The sequence below is a fragment of the Peromyscus leucopus genome, chromosome 5, assembly GCF_004664715.2.
Source record: "Peromyscus leucopus breed LL Stock chromosome 5, UCI_PerLeu_2.1, whole genome shotgun sequence".
NCBI classification, from domain to species: domain Eukaryota; kingdom Metazoa; phylum Chordata; class Mammalia; order Rodentia; family Cricetidae; genus Peromyscus; species Peromyscus leucopus.
This window is the reverse complement of record NC_051067.1, coordinates 112,948,544-112,968,522: the sequence shown is the minus strand read 5'-3', so window position 1 is coordinate 112,968,522 and position 19,979 is coordinate 112,948,544. Positions and strand designations below refer to the sequence as shown.

At 48.9% G+C, this 19,979-nt stretch overlaps 1 protein-coding gene across 1 annotated transcript; it reads right to left on the bottom strand.

The window, feature by feature from the left end:
• Nucleotides 1-1,628: 1,628 nt before the first annotated feature.
• Nucleotides 1,629-19,936, bottom strand: St3gal2 (ST3 beta-galactoside alpha-2,3-sialyltransferase 2). Its single transcript, XM_028891047.2, has 6 exons — nt 19,440-19,936; nt 15,233-15,426; nt 10,039-10,218; nt 4,788-4,833; nt 4,391-4,510; nt 1,629-3,819 (listed from the first exon to the last, which is right to left on the bottom strand). The coding sequence occupies exons 1-6, from the start codon at nt 19,776-19,778 to the stop codon at nt 3,646-3,648; spliced, it is 1,053 nt and encodes a 350-aa protein (XP_028746880.1). The 5' UTR covers nt 19,779-19,936; the 3' UTR covers nt 1,629-3,645.
• Between the last annotated feature and the right edge of the window lie 43 nt (nt 19,937-19,979).

The following is a 19,979-nucleotide window of genomic DNA, read 5'->3' as shown; positions in this document are numbered from 1 at the left end:
AAAGTGAAACAGGGGTGTGTGTATGTGGGCCAGAGTTCCAGCCCTTGAATGAGGGTGAAAAGGAAAGCAGGTATGTGAGATGAATTCAAGGTCCACCTTGGATGGGTAGTGCACCAGACAGCAAGGTTTGTATATATGCATGTGGGCACTGTGATATTTCAGAAAAGGGGAACGGGAGTGAGAAGGCACAAAGTATGATGGAGCAATAGTTAATACTGCTGTGACCCAAATGATAACACTGAAAATGAAGAACATAGCCTATACAAGGCAGACAGCCAGGCAGTGGTGGTACACGCCTTTAATCCCAACACTTGGGAGGCAGAGGCAGAGGCATCTCTGTGAGTTCAAGGCCTAGTTTCAGCAAGTTCTAGGATAGCCAAAGTTACACAAAAACCCCGTCTTGAGGGGGAAAAGGCTAGGCAGATAGTCTGTGCACTAATAATGGAACAAAAATGGCCCTCATCCCAGGCCCCAGCTGATTCTACGGCCACTCTAGTGTCGGTCCTGATAGCTGATAGGTTCTGTCTCTACACGTAAAACTCTATAATGTAGCCTCTCCACATTGGTCCCCTATCTTAACAGAAAGGATGGTCTTTCATCCCTAGACTTAGATGTAGCTTGAGTTTTCCTGCCTTGCCCACAGTCAGCACAAATCTTTGTCACCCACCAGTCCCACAGCCGCTCAGACCCAACCAAGTAAACAGAGACTTCTATTGGTTACACTTAGAAGCCTTCACCATTAACAGAAGAGTTAACCAGAGTGCAAAACCCCATGGACTAAGATACCAAGGAAGTGTCTGTTAGTGTTTGGTTAAATGGCATACATCCTTAACCTCCCGAAGACTATAGGAATGAGTTACAGCAGCTGTAAAAAGTAATCTAATAAGCTGGTGGTGGTGGTGCACGCTTTTAATCCCAGCACTCAGGAGGCAGAGGCCGGTGGATCTCTTAGTTCAAGGCCAGCCTGGGCTACAGAATAAGTTCCATGACAGCCAGGAGTGTTAAACAGAGAAACCCTGTCTCGGGAAAGGAAAAAAAAGCTAACAATGAAATTAAAAACCAAAAACAAACAAACAAACAAAAAAAACCCTTACATTTCAATAAGGGAAACCAGAAAGCTTGAAAAAAATCCAACTACAAAAACTGTTAGATATCTAAGATGTAACAGTATATTAAAAACCTACTCTTTGTAGGGGTTTTTAAATTTAGTTCTGAGATCCATTTTGACTCCTGTTTTAGTAATTTTTCCCCAGCTTTCCAGGTACCCTACTGAGGTTGAAGCATTTATCCTTAAGCATTATTTATCTTAGTGATTTCAAAGCCGAGAGAGGCACTATATGCCCAGCAGTTCTCCCAGAGAACTCTGCTTCTGTATGACACCGTGTTACACTGGCAGAAAGATATGGGTCCATGTAGTGTGACTGGAGTCAGCAGGAAATGCCAAAGACAGGAGAACTCCAGGAAGGAGCCCACCCCATGGGGAAAGAACAGCTTTATGGGCAACATGAGCCTCTAGTAGAGGCTCTGCGTTTACGAAAGGCCGTTTCAGGTGAGCCAGGAATTCCTCCCAAGTCTTTTACTCTTTTAGAGGAATCTGAAGAGGGGACAATGAGTTGATTTGTGCTCGCTTTTTTTTTTCTTTTGAGAAAGATTCTCAGGTAGCCCAGGCTGGCCTTAAACTTCCCATGTATCTGAGGTTAGCCTTTAAGTTATTTTCCTGCCTCAGCTTCCCAACTGCTGGGATTAAAAGCACCGGCCGCCACACCTGGTACAATAAATTGATTTTTAAAATGTAATACTTATAGTCCTTTGGGAGACTTCCAAGAGCAGAGCCCATGAACCAGGCTAATGTGTAAGAGAGTATCAGAATTGTTTTCTTCTCCCAAACATCCTTACCAGTACAGCGCCTCCTAAGATACACCTAAGACAGTACAGCTCAGAACAGATGAGGGACTCCATGGGGTTTGTTCTTTTTAATTCAGAAAAAGAAATGGGAGGTAAAATTGAAATGTTTAAATAACTAGAGAAGAAAGTATCTGGGTGCTGGGACCTACCTCTTCCAGACGGGGATTAATGGTTTGAACAAAAGAAAGGGAGGGAGGAAGGGGAGAAAAATAAATTATTCTTCTCAATACTGTTTGGCATAATTGCATTGTTTTTCAGCTTCTCATCACAGCAGCTTCTTGAGAGAGCGGAGATGAGACAGGCAAGAACAGAACGGCTGGTGCCTCGGCTGCAAGATGGGTAGCGCCCTGAGAGGTTCTCCTGTAGCCCCACTCAGCGTAGCCCCCTTTACTCCACCCCTGCTTTTGGAACTGGGAAGGAACAGATTCAAGAAAAGTTCTCCATGTATTAGTTTTGAGGGGTACTTGCTGACTCATCCCCACCCTCTAATACTATCCCTTGTGGGTGACTGTCCCCCAACCAGGAGGCTGCTTGGTAATGTCAACTTATTAAGAATGGAAAATATTTATGTGGACACTGCAGGGAAGGGGGAGTACTTTCCATGGCCTGAGACATTCCCTGAAGCCCACTGAATCTCAACCTTGACTTGGGGTCGAGTCATGCAAGTAGCTTCCAGTTGTAGCCCCTGACTCTACTCACCAGCCCTTTAGGAGCTGGAAAGTGGGTTAGATCGGGCGAGTAAGCAGGTTAGGGTGCGGACAGGAGGAGGCATGCATGGCAGCCACCAATCCGCTCCTCCCCAGCAAAGCTCCAGGCCATCTGCAAGGCCTGCAAAGAATTGTCAAGCAATCTTGGTTGGGCAGCCATCCCTGGCAGCTTCAGGGTAACTAAAGTATGAGCCCAAAGCAATTCCTACCCCCAAGCAAGAGGCTGCCTGCTCCTCTTTGGGGTAACAATGAAAGAAAAAGGTACATGCACAGGCAGCTGGGCTCTCCTCTCCAGCCTGGTGTCCACTGTGCTGCTCTCGCCTTAGGACTAAAGACATAAGGGCTGTGCGTGCGTGTGTGTGTGTGTGTGTGTGTGTGTGTGTGTGTGTGTGTGTGAGCAGCAGGGTCCCGGCCGTGTCATTTTGTCTCCAGATCAACAGGTGAGCTGGAGAGAAAGCCCAGGGCCAAAGGTCAGACGCTGAGAAGGTGGGGGTGGGGGGGACAGTAGAAGTGAGGGCACACGTGAGAGAAGCACCTTGCATGTGACCCGGTGGAGCTTCCTACCCCCTTGCTGACACTAGTTAAGGAGTGAAGCCCTAGGGAGGTCCACCCTGCTGGGAGTGAATCTAATCCCCTACTACCTGGTGAGCCACGGAATGCCCTGGAGAGGGTCTCACCGCGACCATATTTCTTTGGCGGGCTTCACTCTCCCATCCGGGCCTAAGCTGGAAATGAGCAGTCCAAGGCACTCCTGCCCAGGCCCAGCACTGGCCTCGTAAAAGGTGGAAAAGAAACTCTGATCCAAAGCAGAGGAGGGGGAGGGGGGTCGAGGCCCCGCCGCCTCCCAAGGCCATGATTGGTGGAGACGGCGGCGCCGGAAGTTCTCCTTGAGTCGCATGATTGGCTGAGAAAGAAGCTCCGCCCAACGGCAACACTGATTGGTTGCGGGGGATGGTGCAGAGTCTGATTGGTGGGCGGCAGCCTGTGCTCGCCGGACCGAGGTTTGACTGGTCCTGATGTCGCCGTGGGCAGCTCAGTTCCCTCGGTAGACCTCGATCTTACTGGCCTTGGCCAGCATGTCAATGATGTGGGCTTCGAAGTCGGCGTCGTGCACGCCCGTCTTCCGGAACTCGCCCGCATACCGGTTGTTCTCCCAGTAGTGGTGCCAGTTGCCTCGGCTGTCAGCCCCGAACCCATACACGTTCACCTGTGGGAGGGTGGCACAGGGGTCACTGGGGGTCGGGGACCGTGGCGGGGTGGGGGGGTGGGGGGACACCCAAGCCAGGCCTAAGGACATTGACTCAGAGGGGACCGCTGCCTCTTCTTTCTCATTCAATTTTTGCTTTTCTGACCTCAATCGGCTCCTATCTCTGCTTCTTCACAGCTGGGATTACAGGTGCCAACCATGACCCAGCAATAAATTTAACTTTTTAATGAAGTAATTTTATTATTTATTTAGGTTTTTCGAGACAGGTTTTCTCTGTGTTGTCCTGGCTGTCCTGGAATTCACTCTGTAGACCAGGCTGGCATCAAACTCACAAGATCTGCCTGCCTCTGCCTCCTGAGTGCCGGGATTAAAGGGGAGTGTCACCACGCCCGGCTAAGTAATTTTATTAAAGTCAAAAAGGTAATAAAGATTGGGAACTGCAAATATACTGTTTATAGTACAGATATGAGAAATCCTATTCCACGTCCCCAGGGCCACTGCTAAGATGGGAAAAGGGTTGTGTCCCTGTTTTCAGGTCTGCTGCTTCTTTAGACTGGCACCAACTACCTACCTCATCACACACATGTAGTGCAAAGAAGAGCACCAGCATCCCTGTGGAAGGGTACCGTCCATGATGCTCTGTCCACCTGTCATGGATGTACTTGAAGAAGGCTGGATTGTAAATCTGGACCTGGGAGGAAAACAAGAGGCACATGAGGCATTTGAAGGCCTTAGAGATGCAGGTCAGGCTCTGAGCTGCTTCTGGCAATTCCTCAGTAGTGCTACACATGGGTTTTCCTAGGTTCCTGCGGTCAGTGCTGGAGTCAGGCATGCCAGCAGATGCAGATTTGGATGGTCTTGGAAGGGCACTATGCCAGTGCTGAGCCATAGGACTAGGCACACCTTGAGTGAGCCAGCATCATTCCATAGTGGTGGGGGGGGTCAAGAGGAAGAGGTAGGGAACTTACCTTTTCTTTGTCCACCCGAAGGAAGGATTTCACTGGAGCGTAGGTGCTGCAAGAAGACACAAAAGAAAACAAAAGCCTTTCAGATGGCTCTCAGCACCAGCAACACCTCTTCTGCTCCTTAAGACCAAATGGTGACAGCCTCACAATTTCTAGACTGATCTCTTTCCACTGCATGTTCATCACTGCAGGAGCTTCATCAGAAACCTTCAGCGGCTTTCAGGATAAAATTGGGATCGTCTAGTCAAGCCTAGGGATCTCCAGTCTCAATCTTTCTCCCCTAAGCTGTTTGCTGGGGACCGCTACACTTGGATTACCTAATCATCCCAAACTCACCTGGGTCCTGGCTCGTTTTTCATGTCAGCTGACACAAGCTAGAGGAGGAATCTAAACTGAGAAGACGTCTGTGTAGGATTAGGCTATAGGGCGTTTTCTCTATTAGTGATTGGTGTAAGAGGGCCCAGCCCATGTGGGTGATGCCACCCCTGGGCTGGTGGTCCTAGGTTCTATAAGAAATCCCAGCACTTGGGAGGTAGAGGCAGGCAGATCTCTGTGAGTTCGAGGCCAGCCTGGCCTACAGAGCGAGATCCAGGAAAGGTGCAAAGCTACACAGAGAGATCCTGTTACAGAAAACAAACAAAGGAAGGAAGAAAGAAAGCAGGCTGAGCAAGCCATAGGAGCAGGTCAGTAAGCCGCATTTTTCCAGTCTTTGCGTCAGCTCCTGCCTCCAGGTTCCTGCCCTGTGTGAGTTCCTGTCCTGCCTTCCTTCAGTGATGAACGGTGACGTGGAAGTGGAAGCCAAACAGACCCTTTCCTCCCCAAGTTGCTTTGGTCATGGTGTTTCATCACAGCAGTAGTCACCCTAGCTAGAACATCATGTTTATGCAAGTGACTCTGTCTAGAGTGACTTTCTCTGCTGTCCTCAGGCTTGGGCCAAACCCAGTTTCCTGCTTGGCTGGCGTGGCTCCCGTAACTGACACCTCCACTGAGTACCCAGGCACTTCAGCACTATGGCCCTCCGTTCCCCCCAGATGAAACAATGGACATCCTGGAGTGAGAGACTCGCTAATTTCTCTCTCTCTCTCTCTCTCTCTCTCTCTCTCTCTCTGTTTTTCAAAACAGAGCTGTTATACAGAGAAACCCTGTCTTAGAGTTGTACTCTCAGCCTTCTTACTATTTTTAAAAAAGATTTATTTTTTTTTAGAAGATTTATTTATTTATTGTGTATTCAGTGTTCTGTCTGCATGTATGCCTGCAGGCCAGAAGAGGGCACCAGATCTCATTATAGATGGCTTGTGAGTCACCAGGTGGTTGCTGGGAATTGAACTCAAGTCCTCTGGAAGAGCAGTCAGTGCTCTTAACTGCTGAGCCATCTCTCCAGCCCGATTTAGTTTTATTTTTAATGTGTATGTCTACATGTATGTATGTACACCACATGTATGCCTGGCACCTCGGAGGACAAGAAGAGGGTGTTGGGTCCCCTGGAACTGAAGTTATGGGTGGTTGTGAGCCACAATGTGGGTGCTGGGAACTGAACCTGGATCCTCTGCAGAAGCAGCAGGTGGGTTTTTTGTTTTGTTTTTTGTTTTTTTGAGACAGGGTTTCTCTATTTAACAGCCCTGAACTCACAGAGATCCTCCTGCCTCTGCCTCTGAGTGCTGGGATTAAAGGCGTGTGCCTCTCTTTAAAAAAAAAAAAAGCCTCATGTATCAAACTCACTATGTAACTGAGGATGACCTTGAACTTCTGATTCTCTTGCCTCTACCTTAAGAATGTTGTTTTTGGATTTGTTTGTTTGTTTGTTTTTTCCAGAGCTGAGGACCAAACCCAGAGCCTTGTGCTTGCTAGACAAGCGCTCTACCACTGAGCCAAATCCCCAGCCCCTACCTTCAGAATGTTACAGATATATGCTACCGTATCAGGGGTTTAAACCATGATAGGGATTAAACCACAGGCACTAAACATGCTAGGAAAGCACTCAGCCAACTAAGTTACAGCCACAGCCTAGATACTATAACTTAGATTACCATTTTTGTGTTAAGAAAATACATAGGGGGCTGGAGAGATGGCTCAGTGGTTAAGAGCACCGACTGCTCTTCCAGAGGTCCTGAGTTCAATTCCCAACAACCACCTGGTGGCTCACAGCCATCCGTAGTGAGATCTGGTATGCAGCATACCTGCAGGCAGAACACTGTATACATAATAAATAAATCTTAAAAAAAAGAAAGGAAAAGGAAATACATAGAAGCTAAGCGCGGAAACACACGCCTTTAATACCAGCACTTGGGAGGCAGAGGAGCATGGATCTCTGACAGTGTGAGGTCCATCTGGTCTACACAGTGAGTTCCAGGACAGCCAAAGTTATGCAGAAAGACCCTGTCTCAAAAACTCAAAACAACATCAATATCAAAAAAGAAAATTAAAATTAAGAAAATAAAAATACATGGGTATACTAGCTGGTTTTGTGTGTCAACTTGACACAAGCCAGAGTCATCAGAGGAAGGAGCCTCAGTTGAGGAAAAGCCTCTCCGAGATCCAGCTGTAAGGCATTTTCTCATTTAGTGATCATTAAGGGAGGTGTCATCCCTGGACTGGTGGTCCTGGGTTCTATAAGCAGGCTGAGCAAGCCAGTAAGCAGCTCTCCTCCATGGCCTCTGCATCAGCTCCTGCCTCCGGGATCCTGCCCCACCTGAGTTCCTGTCCTGACTCCCTTCAGAGATGAACAGCAACATGGACGTATAAACCAAATTAACCCTTTCCTCCCCAACTTGCTTTTTGGTCACGGTGTTTCACTGCAGCAACAGAAACCCTAAGACAATGGCCTGCTGGCTGTGGTAGTGTTTACCTGCAATCTCAGCACCCTGACGGCACAGGCCGAGGGATAACGGAGAGATTCAGGCCCATCCGGACTACAGTAAGACCCTTTCTCCACAGAACTAAAACAGGGCCAGAGATTGTTTAGAGAGTAAAGGTGGCGGTGGCTGCTAAGCCAAACGGCCCAAATTTGATGTCCAAGACACACATGTTAGAAGGAGAAAATCAGCTCCCACAAAGTGTCCTCTGACCTTCACACAAAATCTGTGGCTTATGTGAATACCCCTCCAACACACACACACACACACACACAAATGTTAAAAAAATGAAATAACATGGTCAGCAGTGATGGTGCCTGCCTTTAATCCCAAGCACTCTGGAGGCAGAGGCAGGAGGATTTCTGTGAGTTCCAGGCCAGCCTGGTCTACAGAGTGAGTTCCAGGACATCCAGGGCTGTTACATAGAGAACCTCTATCTCAAAAAAAGAAAAAGAAAAAAAGAAACCCCCGGGTCACAAAGATACAGATCTCTTAAAGGGGTCGACCCCAATTCCTGAGGAACATGCGCTTTGCCAAGAAGCACAACAAGAAAGGCCTGAAGAAGATGCAGGCAAACAATTCAAAGGCAATGGGTGCGTGTGCAGAGGCCACCAAGGCCCTGGGAAGCCCAAGGTGGTTAGGCACAAGATGCCGCAGGACCCCACTCGCAAACTCAGCATCTTGCTTTCATCGCTCACCCCAAGCTCGGGAAGCGAATTAGAAGCTACATGGCCAAGGGTTGTAGGCTCTGCCAACCAAAGCCCAAGGTTCAAACCAAGGCAGAGGCCACAGCTCCAGCTCGGGCTCCCAAAGGTACCCAGGCCCCTGTGAAGGCCCCACAGAAAAGGTTTCTGTCTGCCAATGTGAAGACAGATAGACTGGTGTGATACACCTGCACACTATTTGCAGATGATCAGTGGCCTATTCTGTTTTTACAAATAAACTTGGGGCAAGATCTGTTTAAAAAAAAAAAAAAAAAAGTACAAAGTGAGGCAGAGTAGACCAAGTGGTTATTTAGGGCTAGGACAAGACGATTGGGTTATTGGGGGTATTACTAGATCAAAGACCTTTAGAACATAAAGACATTCTAAAATTAATTGTCACGTTTACATTATCGGAATTCATCAAAATGTTATTGATTAGTACACCTTTTTGAAATTTTTAGTTACATTTATTTATTTGTGTGAGGGAGGTACATAAGCACCACAGCATACACGTCAGAGAATGGATTCTCAATTTCTACCACGTGGGTCTCGGGACTGAACTCAGGCGTCATGTTCACACCACTTAGTCCTCGATACTGACCTACTCAGGTTCCAGGCACACACGCGGTAACCACATACACAGGTGCAGGCAAACGTTCATACTTATAAAATAAATACATCTAATTTTGTTCTTAAGAATTGGTTGGCTGGAGAGATGGCTCAGTGGTTAAGTACATTGACTGTTCTTCCAGAGGTCTGAGTTCAATTCCCAGCAACTACATGGTGGCTCACAACCCTCTGTGATGAGATCTGGTGCCCTCTTCTGGCCTGCAGGTATACGTGCAGATAGAATACTGTATACATAATAAATAAATAAATCTTTAAAAAAAAAAAAAAATTGGTAGGTAGGTGTAGTGGCATATTCCTGTATCCAAGAATTGTAGAGATGGAGGCAGGAAAAGTTGTTCAAAGCCAGCCTTGGCTACATGAAACCCGGCCTCAAGAAACACACACACACACACACACACACACACACACACACACACACACACAAATAAACCAGAAAAAGCATGGGGCTGAAGAGATGACTCAGTTGAAACTTGCAGAGGAACCAAGTTTAGTTCCTAGCACCCACACCCTGGAACTCCAGTTCCAGGGCACTCTTTCAACCTCCTTGGGCTCCTGCATACATGTGGTACACATACAAACACTCAGTCACATACACATAAAATAAATATATACATATTAAAAAAAATTAAAACAAACAACAAACCCCACCAAACCTTTGGTAAGCCAGAAGTGTGACAAAGACCTGTAATCATAGCTACCAGGGAAGCTGAGGCAGGAGGATCACAAATTCAAGGCCTGCTTCAGCTGCAGAGAAAGATTAAAGCCAGTTTTTTTTTTTTCTTTTTTTAGCGACTTATCAAGACCTTGTCTCAAAAGTTAAATAAAATCATAAGAACAACAATAACAAACCCCTCAGTGACATGGATTGGCCAGGGTTCCCAGGTGGGATGGAATTACAATCCCAGAGAAAAGAGCTCCACAGTGCAGAGCTGCATCCTGGAGAGACCAATGCAAACTGGGGGTTTCAGAATAAGCTGTGCCCTCAGCTAATTCCCCATTTTGAGCCCTCCCTTCTCACTAATGTAACCCATGTCGCCCATATTCTACTCAGCCAGCAAAGAGCCTCACAATCGGATCTGTCCTGTAGAGAGGGCACTGGCAATCCACATGAGGTCCAGGGCCTTGAAGGGTACCAACACGAAGCTGACGTTGGCAGGCAGGTTCTTGGCACTCTCGGGGTACATGAAATGGTGGGTTGTTCGGCTGCCAACATCCTTCTCAAAGCCCACAGTTGGTGCCTGATTCATCCTGAAGAAAAAAAGAGGGTAATATGAAGAGGAACTACCATGGAAAGTGGTACATGTGTTTTAGAGGATAATTTGGCACTCACCAAAAATGGAAATGGAAGTGGGACATGATGGTTCATGCCTATAATCCCAGCATTCAAGAAGCTTGAGGCAGGAGGATTACCATACATTTGAGGACATCCTGGGCTACAGAGTGATACCTATCTCAAAAAAAAAAAGTATAAAATGATGTACACTTTGACCAGGCAATGGTTGCTTAAGTAAAGATAAGACCATTCCATTAATCAAAGGACTGGTGGGTCCGTTTTGTCCATTCATCAACTGAATACCATTTATGTATCAGAGAAGAGGAAATTTTACATGCTGCCAACAAACCCAACACTATTCATCGAAACATCCAAGTGGTGGAAAGGACCCTGAGTCCTTTGTTCTTTTTTGAGACAGGATCTCATACAGCCCAGACTGGCCTTAAATTTACTATGGACCTAACTTGGCCTTTAACTCCTGACACCCCCCTCCCACGGCGTCTACCCTCCAGGTGCTGGAATTCCAGATGTGTACCACTAAGTCCGGGTAAGGCTCCCATTTTGGTGAACATCTTCCCCCACAGTTGAAATAGCTCTAAGCATGAGCTTGCAGGTCTTTGTTTTCTGCTGACTGTTTCTGTGGGCATTTCTGTCTGCTGAGGATGGAGAACTCTGAAGCATCATTACTACCACAGTAGGGTGGCCATAAGCTCTGCTCCATGGCATGGGGACCCAGGGGGCAGGAACAGTCTCCAGGTGCCTCCCTAGCCTTCATGCCAGCTCTGTGAACCCAGCACAAACGTCCCCTGTCAGAGGGGCTGACACCATGAGCTGGGTGTGGACTTCCTTTGCCACAGGGCACCTCTGCTGTTCGCCTCCTACTTTTCTCCCAGCAGCAGAAGTGTCGGAGAAGGTAGGGAAGAATCCCAGTTGCCTGTGGATGATGGAAAAGGCAAGAAGCCATGGAGGCTGGGCTGGGCTGGTGCTGGGATCCAGACTGACCCTCGTGAGGACCTAAGAAGCGAACTTCATCTTACCAGAGACTAAAACACCAGAGCTCTGAAGACCAAAAGGGTGCGATTATCTCATTTGAGGGAAAAAGCTATGAAAGAAGGACAACTCGGGAGGAGGCAGCAGAGCGCTGGGGGTAGGGAAAGAGGAGCAAGAGAAAGCAACGGCAGCTGACTGTGACCAAAATAAATTACATACACATAGGAAAGTATCGTGGGGAAACTTATTATTTTGTGTGATGGGGGCTACGGCTGCCCCAGGCTGGCTTCTAAAGGACCACTGCCTGCTTTCTCCGCTGTACAGGAGCCAGAGGTCTCAAGAAGGCTCTCTTAGACCTAGTGGTGAGACCGTCTGCTCCTCAGCCCTGTGCTTCCTTCACACCACGCCAGGCCCCAAACAGCAAGGGACTGGGAATGAAGCTGCAAAATAACGTCCAAGAGGATGTTTCACAGCCTCCACAGGAACGAGAAGAAACGTGGCACTCTTTTGGAGGCTGATTCATACTAGATAAGTCATGCCCTGGAAAGGGGCCAGAGGATGACATGGACCTCTGGGACACGGAGCCACACATTCCAGAAACCTATCTGTTCCTCGCTGCCTTCAGCAGCCAAAGAAACGCTGGGCAGGGTGGATTCAACTTTACTTGGAGCACACAGTATCCGGCTCTCTCATCCCTTTCACTTACGCTTACAGCATGTCTTCTATCACCTGGCAAGGCTAGGAACTGGATGTATCTGCTGGCTACTGATGTGTCGGCAAGATGAGATCCCCATTCCAGTCATCAACTAGGAGTAGAGAATTTACAGGCGGAGACAGTGGAGGTGCGAGGACAGAAGGAAGCTAGAGCTCTACCTCACTGCAATGCTCTCCCTGATTCTGGGATGGAAGGCCTCCCTGGTTGGTTCTAAGTCAAGAGAGGTCTGCAAGCAGCCGCCTCTGCTGCCGTCTGGCTCATTATATAGACCCCAGACAGTCAACCACCATCCGGGTCACCCTTTCGACAAGGAAGTTCCAGGGCCCACGCCAAACACCACATCTTGACCTTGCCTCATGTGAAGGAGGATCTGTGGATGTGTCCTGCAGCTAGGACACCCATGTCATAAGCAGCCACAGCTTTCGGAGCTGCAGGCTTTGACCCCTGGGGCTTCCCAATCATCACCCAGGAACCTAATGACAGAGTTTCCCAGAGCATCTGAGAGCTGCTTTGGACTTTTCAAGCACCCCAGGGCTGAAGGGAAGCAATGGGGCCTCAGAAGAGAGAGTTCTTCCACCCACTTCCAGCTTCTCTTCCTTTAAAGTACCAGCAATGGACGGTGAAGATAATCCAAGGGAGTTCTGGGTGGAACTCAGTATTCTCCTGTCTCCCTGTCCATCACCATTTCTCATCATCCAAAAAAAAAAAAAAAAAAGGAAATCCTCAGAGACATATTGCTGTGTTGGTGTTGCTATGGAGACAGCAACAGTGTCTAAGACAAAGGCCTTCTGCCTCCTGGGAAATCTGGTCTTTCTGCAATGCTCATCCTAGGAGATGTTTAGTAGAAACCTGGCATCTCAGCATGTTCTTTCTTTCTTTCTTCATTCATTCACTCATTCATTCATTCATTCATTCATTCATTCATTCATTCATCCCTGTGTGCGCCTCTACACGCTCAGAGTTGACTAGAGGAGAGGCTAGAAGACGGGACTGTTCCTCTCCTGCTTCCTGCTTGATTTAGCTGCGTGTGCTTGTTTGTGGGGGGGTGTCCACAGGCCGCGGTACACGTGTGGAGGTCAGAGAGCGGAGTCTGGGTGTCAGTCCTCACCTTTCCTCCTTGAGACGGGGTCTCCTGGCCACTGTTCCGGCTGGGACAAGGGGTGCTCCGGTCTCTGCCCCTCGGCTCCCTTCAGGGGAGAAGCCTATGCTACAGCACCTGGCTCCCCTTATGGGCTCTGAGGATCCAAACTGAGGGGGTCAGGGTCGGCCAACAAGTGCCTTTATCTACTCAGCTACCTCCCCAGTTCTCACCTCAGTTTTTTTAGACAGGGTTTCTTCTTGAAACTTGAACTTATCATTTTGGCTAGACTGACTGACCAGCAAGGTCCCCGGGGTCTACCAATCCCAATCCCACCAGCACTGGGGTACGGGTGCATGCTCTAATACCCAGCTTTGACATGGATGTAATCATACCTGAACTCTGGTACGCGTGCTTGTATAACAAGCACTTTACAACCCCAACCATCTCCCCAAACCTATTTACATTTTTTTAAAGGTTTATTTATTTATTATGTATACAGTATTCTGCCTGCATGTGTCCCTGCAGGCCAGAAGAGGGCACCAGATCTCATTACGGTTGGTTGTGAGCCACCATGTGGTTGCTGGGAATTGAACTCAGGACCTCTGGAAGAGCAGTCGGTGCTCTTAACCACTGAGCCATCTCTCCAGCCCCTACATTTTTTTTTTTTTTATTTTTGATTTTTCGAGACAAGGTTTCTCTGTGTAGTTTTGGTGCCTGTCCTGGAACTCACTCTGTAGACCAGGCTGGCCTTGAACTCACAGAGATCCGCCTGGCTCTGCCTCCCAAGTGCTGGGATTAAAGGCGTGTGCCACCGATGCTCAGCTTTTACTTTTATTTTTGAGACAGAGACAGGGAAGGGCTCATGTATCCCAGTTTGGCTTTGAACTTACTAGGTAGCCAAAGATGAACACGAACTTCTTTGTCCTTCTACCTCTATACAGGGGTGCCGCCATGCCTAGCTTACTCAGTGGGGCGGCTCAAACCCAGAGCCTTGTATGTCCTAGGCCAGCACTCTACCAACTATCAGTATCCCCAGCCTGGGGCTCTGGGTTTTTCTGAGACAGGGTCTCACTATGTAGTCAAGGCTGTTTCAAACTCAGAGATTCACCTGTTTCTGCCTTCCGAGTGTTTGGATTAAAGGTGTGGGCTACTGTGCCTAGCTCTGACGCATTTTTTAAGCCAGGAATTTACTATGGCAGCCCAGTCAGGCCTTGAACTTGGGCTCTTTAGCCTCAGCCTCCTGAAGGCTGAGATTCATAAACGTGTGCTACCATGCCCACCTCACCCTCTTAAAGATAAATTGATTTAGTGTACTGCGAGGACAGTAGAAATACCTCCTGCCAGTAACAGTTGTTAAAAATATTTGTTATTATTTTAAATTTTATTTGGGTGTGTGTGTGTGTAAGAGCGTACAGGTGCCCATGGAAGCCAGCGGAGCCAGATGCCGTGGTACAACTGAGTCACTAACAAGTGTGCCATGTGACAGGGATACCAGGAACTGAATTTGGGTCCTCTGAGGAAGCGGTATGTATTCTTAACTGCTGAGTTCTCTCTCCAGTCCTAGCAACTTTACTAAGGGTCTCCTAAAGGAGAGGTAGGGGTTTACCGCAGAGCCTGGTGTGTGCAGTGCTCAGGATTAATCCCAGGGCTTTGTGCGTGCCAGGCAACTGAGCTACATCTCTAGCCTCCCAAATGTATATTTTATGGGTCTCAAAAAATATTTGTTTTTATTTTAAGTGTTTTGCCTACATGTACGTATATGTAACAATTATGTGCCATGCCCATGGAGTATTGGGTTCCATGAAACTAAAGTCGCAGATGACTTCAAGCTGCTATATAGGTGCTGGGAACCAGATTCTGGTCCTCTGCAAGGACAGCAAGTGCTCTCCAGCCCCCCAAATTTATATTTTGAACACTTTCTCCACCAACCTTGAAAAACTAGGGCGAGACCAAGCCTACGCACTGAGCCCTCTGGGTGCTGGTGTCCCTTAGCACACTGGGTGGGCACTTGCACTTGTAGCCTATCAGAAAAGGGCAAAGAAGACTGGCAAGATGGCGGCAGGGGGTAAAAGAACTTGTCACCAAGCCTGAAAATCTAAGTTTAATCCGTGGGACCCAGGTGGTGGAGGGACTCCTGCAAGGTGTCCTCTCTGGTACCCCAAGGACGCTTCCCCGTTCCCTGCCTGGTTCTATAAGAGCTCACCTCATGATAAAGTTGTGTCCGTCCACATCTTGCCCATAGCCAGAGCCCCGGAGGTTGCCTGAGTTTCCCACCACAGCACAGCGCCGGCACTGCTGAGGGTCCCGGAAGCGGTAGGGATTCTCGCCAGGCACGATCTGGAACAGCTTCTCCAGCACCTCGTTGGTGTTGTGTGACTTGAATTGGGGCTGCAGCATCTGGGCAAGGGAGATGGCTGTGAGGACAGAGAGATTCACCCTTCAAACCTCCCCTCCAGGCAGAGGCACACAGGCCTCCCTGCCCAGGGCTCTCTGGGAGCCCCTCCCCGGGCACTGAGGAACTCCTCCTCTCTCGATGGTAGCGAAGCCTTGATTCCCGATGAGTCTCACTATCGAGACCCTGCCAATCATGGGCTGTTCACCCAATGTTCTGGAGAGACTTGGGATGGGATCTGGGTGTCAAAATGCTATTTGAGGCATTTTGGAGGGGCTTGTAGGCCTGGGTCATAAAGCAGAGCAATGTCCTTGGGGGTTCTTTTCCAATCTGTCTTTTGGGGGGCACCTGTGGGACTTGTCTGTAGCCACTCTGAACCCTCTGGGAAGCACAGGGAGCTCATAAGAAGAAAAAGAAAGAAAGAAAGAAAGAAAGACAGAAAGAAAGAAAGAAAGAAAGAAAGAAAGAAAGAAAGAAAGAAGAGAGAGAAAGAAAGAAAAAGAAAGAAATAAAGAAGAAAGAGAGAGAGAGAGAGAGAAAGAAAGAAAGAAAGAAAGAAAGAAAAGAAAGAAAGAAAGAAAGAAAGAAAGAAAGAAAGAAAACATAAGTTCCTTCAAAGCCCGGTGGCTGAAGAAAACTGGTTCCCTCTGGCCCTTATCCAGAGCTGGAACCCAAACTGCTAATGATCAACAAAGACTCCATGTAGCAGAGATTAGCTTTGAACTCCTGATCCTTCAGTCTCCACCTCCTAAGTATTGTGTTTCGTTAGAGACAAGGTTGCAGTATGTAGTCCAGGCTGGTTTTAAGCTTGCTGTGTAACACTGGCTGGCTCTGACCACACAGTGATCCTCTTGCCTCCACCTCCCGAGCGCTGGGATAATAGATGTATACCACCATACCCCGGCACAGTTCCATGCTCAGTGGGGCCAGGCAGATGGCGCACAGGAACAAAGGAGGTGGGGCCCACAGCAAACAGAAAATTATATGCCTACCAAAGAAAAAGAAAGAAAGAAAGAAATCCATGGGCCAGTGAGATGTCTTAGGAGGTGAAGGTACTTGCTGCTAGGCTTGATGACCAATATTCAAGTCCTAGGACCCACACAGTTGGAGAAAATTGATTCTGATCTCCACATATGTGATGTGACACACACATGCCCATACACACACACACACACACACACAGAGAGAGAGAGAGAGAGAGAGAGAGAGAGAGAGAGAGAGAGAGAGAGAGAGAGAGGAATAAGTTTTAAAAATCCAGCCAGCAGCCAGGCAGTGGTGGCACACACCTTGGATCCCAGGCCTCAGGAGGCAGAGGCAGGTGGATCTCTGTGAGCCTGGTCTACATTGCTGTAGACTGAGTCATAGTCCCATGGGTTTGTGGACCTGCTCCTGGGACCAAAGTCTTCTTTGGAGCAGAAGCTCTGAGACAAGAATTCTCAACTTTATGGCCAAAGGGGATGATGGTGGGGAACAGGGAGAAGTATGGATTGAGGAACATAGCACCTAAAACAGCCTCTGATTTTCATTCCTGTGACCGGAGGCCTGTCTAGTCCCCTGGGAATCCACCCCAGCTCAGAGTCTTGCTCTACAGGCCACCCCTGAGACTACAATGGCAGGCAGACACTGGGCACTTTTTGAACCCTTATTTTCTCCATAAAACAAAGACTAATAGACGGGCGGTGGTGGCGCACGCCTTTAATCCCAGCACTCGGGAGGCAGAGCCAGGTGGATCTTTGTGAATTCGAGGCCAGCCTGGTCTACAGAGCGAGATCCAGGACTGGCACCAAAACTACATGGAGAAATCCTGTGGGGGGGGGGGAGACTAGTTGTGAGTGGCAGGCAGGACTCTGCTACAAGAAGGGTCTATGTCTTGGAGGAATCTTAACAGTCTGGGCCAATGAACAGATTCTGCACAGCTGTCTTGATCAATGTGGTCATATATCCTCATATCCCTGAAAAAGGAGAGGAGAGTCATCTTGTTCCCATGCTGGCTGGAGGAACAGGGATCAGGAAATGACTCCCCATGCCAGGGAAAGCAGGCAGCCTACAGGCTCCATTCTTGGCCCAGGAGGCAACCAGATGGCCCTGTGGAACCAGGGAAGTGATGCTCCAGAGATGACGGGGGCAGGGTGGAGGATATGAAAAACAAAAAGGTCTTGGGACCTGGAAAAACAGGCGTGGACCTGGCATCGGCCCTTCTGGGGCTCCTCTGCCTCCCTCTCACTTAGCAGCTGAGGTTTACAATGTTCTCCCCCAGACCAAAGCATTTTCTCTGGCAACTGCAAAGAGCCAAAGATGACTCTTGAAGCGTTTATAATTACTCTGAGCCAACATTTACCAATAGGATATTCAGTCTTACAATCCATATTTCTGGCTGGGCGGTGGTGGCGCACACCTTTAATCCCAGCACTTGGGAGGCAGAGGCATGTGGATCTCTGAGTTCTAGGCCAGCCTGGTATTCGAAGTGAGTTTCAGGACAGCCAGGGCTGTTACACAGAGAAACCCTGTCTCAAAAAACAAAAATAAAACACAATCCATGTTTCTGGGCCAGGGAGATAACTCAGTAAAGAGTCCATGTCGTGCAAACAATAAAAACCTGAGTTCGGATTCCTAGCACCTATGTAAAAGCCAGATGGGGCCATACACTTCTGTAACCTGCTGCTGACCGTGTGTGGACAGGCAGAAGTCTGGACTCTCGCTGACTGGCCAGCTTAGCCAAATCTTTGAGCTCCAGATTCAGCAAGGCCCTATTTAAAAAAAAAAAAAAAAAGGTAGAATGGCCAGTGCAGTGGCACATACCTTTAATCCCAGCACTTGGGAGGCAGAGGCAGGTGGATCTCTGTGAGTTCAAGACTAGCCTGGTCTCAGTTCCAGAACAGCCAGGGTTATACAGTGAGACCCTAGCTCGAAAAAGAACAATAGCAACAACAAAAATAAGGTAGATGGTGGCTGAGTCAGATACTTCCCAACCTCTGGCTTCCACAAACACAATCCTGCATGCTTACACACACATAAAACATGCACAGCACACATAAGGACTGGAGAAATGGCTCAGCGGTTAAGAGCACTGGCTGCTCTTCCAGAGGCCCCAGGTTCAAATCCCAGCACCCATGTGGTGGCTCACGAATGTCTGTAACTCCAGTTCCAGGGGATCCAAAGCCCTCTTCTGGCCTCTGAGGGCACCAGGCACACAAGCGGTACACAGATATACATGCACACAGAACATCCATTCACATACCAAAATTTAAAAAAAAAAAAATGTCAAAAGCATGTATATACACTGTGCATATAAAACCAGGCTTCTGGAGTCTGATTAGAGCCTGGAGGAAGGCAGGCGAGGTGATTCATCGAGGAAGGGTGCTCACTGTACAGCCCGGCAATCCGAGTTCAATCCCTGGAACCCAGGTAAACCCCACAAAATTGTTCTCAGATCGCCACATGTCCACTGTGGCACCCACAGATCAACCACTACATCACACGTGTACACATGTATGTACACACACACACACACACACACACACACACACACACACACCATAAATAATAATAATAACAATGTTGGAAAAATAAGAAGTTGGAGGAGGGAGGAGCACGAGCCGCCTGCTGGCGGGGTAGCAGGCTGCAGCTGCCCCCTCCCAGGAAGGCCTCTGTCTACGGCATGGCCTTCAGGTCGTCACTTACTTTCTCACTCGGACTGCTCTGGCCATTTGTGCTGCCTACCTAAACCAACAGCATTTTTTTTTTTTGGGGGGGGGGGGAGTTATGTACACTGGACTCCTACAAGCACCACAAACAGTAGTTCTCTCTCCTTCCAGGTCGAACCTCACTCTGCCTGTTAGCAATCCGATCTGGGTCTTCGGCTCAGACCAGATGGGCTTCCCACTCGGTCCCCACTCGGTCGGGATGCTGGGAGTCACGAGACAGACAGTCCCAACGGGGGCTGTCAGAGCGGCTCCCAAATGAACCGACTCTGGAAAGAAGGCAGCGAAAGGAAAGCCAAAGGGGCCGCGGTTCTTACCATCCACCACCTCTGGACATCCGGGGGGAGATTCATGTTATCCCTGGTCCAGACCGGTGAGATATGACTGTCAAAGTGGCTGTCAAACCAGTCCGAGGTGCCGGCGTCGCCCATGCAGCGTCGGCAGGCGCAGCTCTTCCCCGGAAGCCCCTCCTTGCCGAGGCGCTGTAGTCCCGTATAGCCTGGCACCAGCTTCACCCGGTGTGTGCCACCCAGGGCCCCCGAGTCCAGGTAGGGCAGGGTGGCCATGCTGTGGTGTGAGTAGGTGAAGAGCAGGGACATGATGAACACCAGCAGGAAGGCCATCGAGAGGAACCACACCCGCAGGGAGCACTTCATCGTGCTGGCCACGGGGCAGCCGTCACCGTGGCCAATCCTTTCCCAGCCTACTGTGGGGCCAGCCACGGTGCAGCCTGCTCGCGTCGGCAGCCCGTATAAAGGGCATAGGGGCACGAGGTGTGGCGGGGGACTCTTGTCATACCCTCCCTCAAAAGAAGGGGAGAGCACGTCTGCAGGAGTAGCCCCCCTCCCTCCCCCCCG

Coding starts and splice junctions, on each gene's coding strand:
- St3gal2 (XM_028891047.2), bottom strand. CDS start 19,778: ATGAAGTGCTCCCTGCGGGTGTGGTTCCTCTCGATGGCCTTCCTGCTG. Junction 10,219..15,232: donor GGACACAACTTTATCATGAG/GTGAGCTCTTAT, acceptor TTTTTTCTTCAG/GATGAATCAGGCACCAACTG. Junction 4,511..4,787: donor TTCGGGTGGACAAAGAAAAG/GTAAGTTCCCTA, acceptor TTTTCCTCCCAG/GTCCAGATTTACAATCCAGC.